Here is a 6,719-nt window from a genome sequence, read left to right on the forward strand (position 1 = left end):
CTTCGTGCGTTGATTAACGTGTGCGTAGATATTTAAAATGGTGGATTGGTAAATAAGTGATTTTATATAAACACATGTAATTAATTGTATGCCCTGGGGCTCACATACGCATACACACACGTTAACACACGCGCATACATATACACACGTGTAAACAAACATGTCCACAAACACACACACAAACTTATAAACACACGCAGACACACGCAAACTCACAAACACACACACACACACACAAAAAAAACTCACAAATACACACACACAGACACAAACAAACTCACAAACACACAAAATAACACAAACTCACAAACACAAACTCACGCACACACACACACACACACAAACTCACGCACACACACACACACACACAAACTCAAGCACACACACACACACACAAACTCACGCACACACACACACACACACACACAGACTCCAAGAAAACACGCAGCAGAGCGCACGTTCCCCCAAGAAGGAGAGAGATAACAAAGGGATATTGACGCCAAGACACAATCCCGTCAAGGCATCAATCCAGGCGCCCTTCGCACGGCCTCTTGCACCGGAACTTCGCTGCGAACGTCCACGCCGATGACAGAACGACGTCGTGGGCGGTTCAAGGACGTTCCCAAGGTCATTCTCGAGACTCTTTTGTCTTCTTTTGATTACTGTCTGGGTCGCCGTCGTCGTGATTGCCTTCGTTCGTCGTTATCGTCATCGTCTTCGTCATCATAGTCATCACCGGCGTCTTCGGTAGCATCATCAGCATTATCCTTTGCATCATTTTCGTCATCATCAGCATTATACTTTGCCTCATTTTCGTCATCATCAGCATTATCCTTTGCACCATTTTCGTCATCATCAGCTTTATCCTTTGCATCATTTTCGTCATCAGCATTATCCTTCGCGTCATTATCGTCATCATCAGCATTATCCTCTGCATCATATTCGTCATCATCAGCATTATCCTCTGCATCATATTCGTCATCATCAGCATTATCCTTCGCATCATTTTCATCATCATCAGCATTATCAACTGCATTTTCATCATCAGCATTATCCTTCGCATCATCTTCGTCATCATCAGCATTATCCTTCGCATCATTTTCGTCATCATCAGCATTATCCTCTGCACCATTTTCGTCATCATCAGCATTATCCTCTGCACCATTTTCGTCATCATCAGCATTATCCTCTGCACCATTTTCGTCATCATCAGCATTATCCTCTGCACCATTTTCGTCATCATCAGCATTATCCTTCGCATCATTTTCGTCATCATCAGCATTATCCTTCGCATCATTTTCGTCATCATCAGCATTATCCTCTGCACCATTTTCGTCATCATCAGCATTATCCTCTGCATCACTTTCGTCCTCGTCATATAGAGCCGCAGAAGGTTATTTCGCTTGGAACATAAAAATGGTAAAAAAATGGTCCAAAGTGGTCCAAAAATGGTCCAAAAATGGTCCAAAAATGGTCTAAAATGGTCCAAAAATGGTCTAAAATGGTCCAAAAATGGTCCAACAGGGTCCAAAATAATCCGAAAATGGTCCAAAAATGGTCCAAAATGGTCCAAAAATGGTCTAAAATGGTCCAAAAATGGTCTAAAATGGTCCAAAAATGGTCTAAAATGGTCCAAAAATGGTCCAAAATGGTCCAAAAATGGTCCAAAATGGTCCAAAAATGGTCTAAAATGGTCCAAAAATGGTCCAAAATGGTCCAAAAATGGTCCAAAATGGTCCAAAAATGGTCTAAAATGGTCCAAAAATGGTCCAACAGGGTCCAAAATAGTCCGAAAATGCTCCAAAAATGGTCCAAAATGGTCCAAAAATTATGAACTCGTAGCCTTAAGTCAGTATTTTACAAAACAATCTCAGTCACTTGTTTAACTCAGGGAATCGGACACAAGGAAGCAATACAATACAAGGAAACAAGCAAACATTCATGCGTTCGTATCCGTAACTCAAATGTAGATTCCCTCAAAGAATCTACATTCTTTCAACCATCTGTCATGTCATTTCACCCCCCCGCCCCCCCAAAAAAAAAAAAACAAAAACTATATAAAGGATGAATGAAGAATTAATGATACAATACATGATGAATAAAGAATCAAAATAAAGAATTAATAACAAATTAGAATGATGAATAAAGAATCAAAATAAAGAATTAATAACAAATTAAAATGATGAATAAAGAATCAAAATAAAGAATTAATCACAAACCAAAATGATGACTATAGAATCAAAACAAAGAACGAATAAAGCATTAATGATAAACCAAAACGAACAAAGAATCAAAACAAATAATGAATAAAAAATGAATAATAAAATCAAAATGATGAATAAACAATCAAAATAAAAGACGAACAAACAATCAAAATAAAATCAAAATGATGGATAAGCAATCAAAACAAACAATGAATAAAGAATGAACAATAAAATCAAAATGATGGATAAGCAATCAAAACAAACAATGAATAAAGAATGAACAATAAAATAAAAATAATGAATAATCAAAATAAAAGACGAATAAAGAATTAATTAGAAAAAAAAAAAAAACACCGCACAGCAAATACCCGAAGCGGTGCTACACAAAACTGCAATCCGAACCGCACCGCCTGACTGTTGATTTACTTTAATTCGATCAAAATTGGCGATGAGAGCCACGTCAGACCGGTCGGAATCCTATTGGCAAATAACCTTCAAAGCTGAAAAATAATGGCATCCTCGCAGACAGCTGCTACGCAACATCTGACTTGTGGATATAAATGTCCCCCCTTATTTTTTTTTTTGAGGGGGGGGTATGTTTTGATCTTTGCCTCTGTTTGAATTGTAGTCAAGGCTTGTAGGCTATATGGTGGTGCTGGTGTTGTAGTGTTCCCTCTTATCTCTCTCTCTTTCTCTAACTCTTTCGCTCTCTCTGTCTGTCTGTCTCTCTCTTCTCTCTGTCTGCCTCTGTCTGTCTGTCTCTATCTCTGTCTGTCTCTCTCTCTCTCTTTCTTTCTCTCTCTCTCTCTCCTCACCTCTCCTCTCTTTTCTCTTCTCTTCTCTCCCCACACACACCAACCCACCCCATATCCAACGCAAGATTCGTACACTATATATGGGGATGCTGATGTTGTAGTGTTCCCTCTTCTCTCTCTTTTTTTCGCGCTCTCTCTCTCTATCCTCTCCTCACCCCTCCTCTTTTTTCTCTTCTCTTCTCTTCTCTACCCCCACCCATCCACCCACCCCATATCCAACGCAAGACACTATATATGGGGATGCTGATGTTGTAGTGTTCCCTCTTCTCTCTCTCTCTCCCTTTCTCCTCTTCTCTCTTTTCTCTTCTCTTTTCTTCTCTATATCCAACGCAAGACTCGCACACTATATATGGTGATGCTGACGTCATGGTGTCGAGTATGGTGACGCGTTTCCCCCGGACAGGCCCCGCCCATTCCGTGGTCCCACAGCCTCCAGCTAGATTAATTAAGCTAGCCAGATCCCCCCCCCCCCCCTCGCCCCCTTCCACCCCTCGCCCCCCTTCCCCCCTGCCCCCCCACAGCTCCCCCGTGGTGTATTCTGGAACTCGTTGTCATCTCCTACATATTTTCGTTTCTCGTTTAGAAAGAGATGAAAGAGAGAGAAAAAGGTTGGTTGTGGGATGATGAGGATGATGCGAGAAAAGAGGTTGTAGGATGAGGATACTGTGAGAAAAGGGTGGGTTGTAGGATGAGAATGCTGTGAGAAAAAAAAGTTGGTTGTAGGATGAGGATTCTCTGAGAAAATCAAGTTGATTGTAGGATGAGGAAGACTAAAAAAGTTGGTTGTAGGATGAGGATGCTGTGGAAAATAAAAGTTGGTTGTAGGATGAAGATGACAAAAAAGGTTGGTTGTAGGATGAGGATACTGTGAGAAAATAAAGTTGGTTGTAGGATGAGGATGACAAAAAAGGTTGGTTGTAGGATGAGGATCTTGTGAGAAAATAAAATTGGTTGTAGGATGAGGATGACAAAAAAGGTTGGTTGTAGGATGAGGATGCTGTGGAAAATAAAAGTTGGTTGTAGGATGAGGATACTGTGGGAATACGTTCATGTGCTGTTGATCTCTGACACATTTACATGTCGTTTATGTGAACTGTATGTGATGTATTTGGATAGTTCGTGCAACAGTTATGATGTTGTGATGATGGTTGTGGAAATATGGATGAGGATGATGATGATAATAATTATAATGATGATAATAATAATGATAATAATAATAATAATGATAATAATGATAACAATGATAATAATGATTATAATAATGATAAGAATGAGAAGAAAATAATAACAGTATTGATAATAATAATGATTATCATTATTATCATCATTATCATATTTATTACTATAATGAGTGATACTAACACTAATGATAATTATGATAACAGTAATGATAACAATAGTAACAATACCAATGACAATAATAATAATAACAATAGTAATAATACCAATGACAATAATAATAATGCTAATAATAATAACAATAATATCAACAATAATGATAATGATGATAATATCAATGATAATAATGATATTTACGATGATAATAATAATTATAATATTCCTAGTGATAATGATGATGATGATATGATAATAATGATAATGATGATGATGATGATGATGATGATGATGATGATAATGATAATGTTTATGATTATGATAAAGATCACAATAATAATAATTATAATCGTAATAATAATAATTATGATAATAATGATACTAATAAGAATAATAGCAATAATAATAATGATAATCATTATCAATATTATCATTATCATTTTTGTTATTATTATTATTATCATTATTACTATTATTATTATTATAATGATGATGATGAAAATAATAATAATTATAATGACAATAACAATGATAATAGCAATAATGATAATATAATTAATAATCAGTAGTGGCTGTGATAGCAGTAGTAATATTATATTGATAATGATAACATAACGAGCAATCTTTCCCACCGTAAAGTTCCCTTAACTCAGTACCTTTTCCTACTGATATAATGAAGCCAAAACGCCAACTTAAAATACATTTGATCCAGTCTGGCCAGGCTAATTTCAATCCCCTACCCCTTCCCCCCACCCCCTCCCTCCACCACGTGCATATGAACCAAAACGGTGTATTTTTTTTTTCTCTCTCTCTGTGCAAATATGAAAGGTAGTGGAAAATATCTTCCTGGGTTTTGTTAAGGACCGAAATAAGGTAAAAAAAGAAAGATAAAAAAATGTCTTCTTTATATGGAGACATCTTGATACCGTATCGTATGAGCTATCGTGGTAAATTGAGAATGAGAATAAAATATGGCTAAAGTGAAAGAAGTTATATAGAATATATATTCCTTTCTCATTCTTTCTCTCCGTGTCCTATACTGTATTTACCAGCGATCCTTAAGTGCTTCCGTTTGTCAAAAATCGAATACTTCTTGTTTACTATAAATCTTCTTTTGAGTGATTTATTGCCTATGCATTTACGAAGGCCAAATCCGTCCTATGTTTCAAAACTTCTTCCATAACACTTTTTTCTGTTTGGTTTATCACTTTTTTTTGTTTGGTTTGTTACTTTTCCTATTTGAATTATCACTTTTCCTATTTAGTTTATGTTTATCACTTTTCCATATTTAGTTTATCACTTCTCCTGTTTAGTTTATCACTTTTCATATTCAGTTTATCACTTTTTCTGTTTAGTTTATCATTTTTCCTGTTTAGATTGTCACTTCTCCTATTTAGTTTATCACTTTTCCTGCTCAGTTTATCACTTTTTCCTATTTAGTTTATAACTTTTTCCTATTTAGTTTATCACTTTTCCTGCTTAGTTTATCACTTTTTTCCTATTTAGTTTATAACTTTTTCCTATTTAGTTTATCACTTTTTCCTATTTAACACTTTTCCTGCTTAGTTTAACATTTTTCCTGCTTAGTTTATCACTTTTCCTATTTAGTTTATCACAGTGAGAGTATATGCAGGTGGGATGCAAACTGCATTTTCTATTTTTAGCTCGTCCTCAGATGTATTATATATCACAATACTTCAACCATCCCTCACTCACGACCAAGGAGGTAAGGCTGCATGCTCAAGCACTTACGTAAAATGTGACCCACCTTTTTCTCTCTCTCGCTCTTTCTATTGCGTGTTGTTTCTCTTTTTCTATCTTTATCTTTCCTTTTCTATCTTTATCTTTTCTTTTTTTTCTTGTCTTCTCTCATTGTTTCTTTTTTCTCTCTCTCTTTCTCATTCTTTCTTTCTCTCTTTTTTCTCTTTCTTGCTCTCTCTCTTTTTTCTCTTTCTTTATCTCTTTCTCCCTCACTTTCTCTCTCTCTCATTCTCTTTCTCTCCCTTTCTCTCTCTCTCTCTCTATCTCTTTCTTTTCCTTTCTATTTCTTTATCTATTTCTCTCTCTCTCTCTCTCTCCTTCTTTCTCCATCTTTTCATATCATCTTACCTTTTACCCCTCCCCCCCACCGGCTACCACAACAGTGCATTCCTTCCTTGTCTCTCTTCTCCAGAAAATCAATAACGAAAAAAAAGTAATAGTAATTTGCATCCAAGGTCAATCCGGCTACTGTGACGTGATAATGTGGGTCGTGGCCGCAAAGTATAATTATCCAGAATATATAGCCTCGCCTACCCCCGTCAACCGAGCTCGAGGGCAGTGAGGTTTGTTTGTATGTGTTAATCAGCTGTTGTGGCCACGCCCC

The 6,719-nt window shown here is 36.5% G+C and overlaps 1 protein-coding gene across 1 annotated transcript; it reads right to left on the reverse strand.

The window, feature by feature from the left end:
• Positions 1-659: 659 nt before the first annotated feature.
• On the reverse strand, positions 660-1,378 carry LOC138865570 (germ cell nuclear acidic protein-like). Its single transcript, XM_070136262.1, has 2 exons — positions 1,328-1,378; positions 660-995 (listed from the first exon to the last, which is right to left on the reverse strand). Exons 1-2 carry the CDS (start codon positions 1,376-1,378, stop codon positions 660-662), a joined length of 387 nt encoding a protein of 128 aa, XP_069992363.1.
• Positions 1,379-6,719: the final 5,341 nt, after the last annotated feature.

The sequence above is a fragment of the Penaeus vannamei genome, chromosome 21, assembly GCF_042767895.1.
Source record: "Penaeus vannamei isolate JL-2024 chromosome 21, ASM4276789v1, whole genome shotgun sequence".
NCBI classification, from domain to species: Eukaryota; Metazoa; Arthropoda; class Malacostraca; order Decapoda; family Penaeidae; genus Penaeus; species Penaeus vannamei.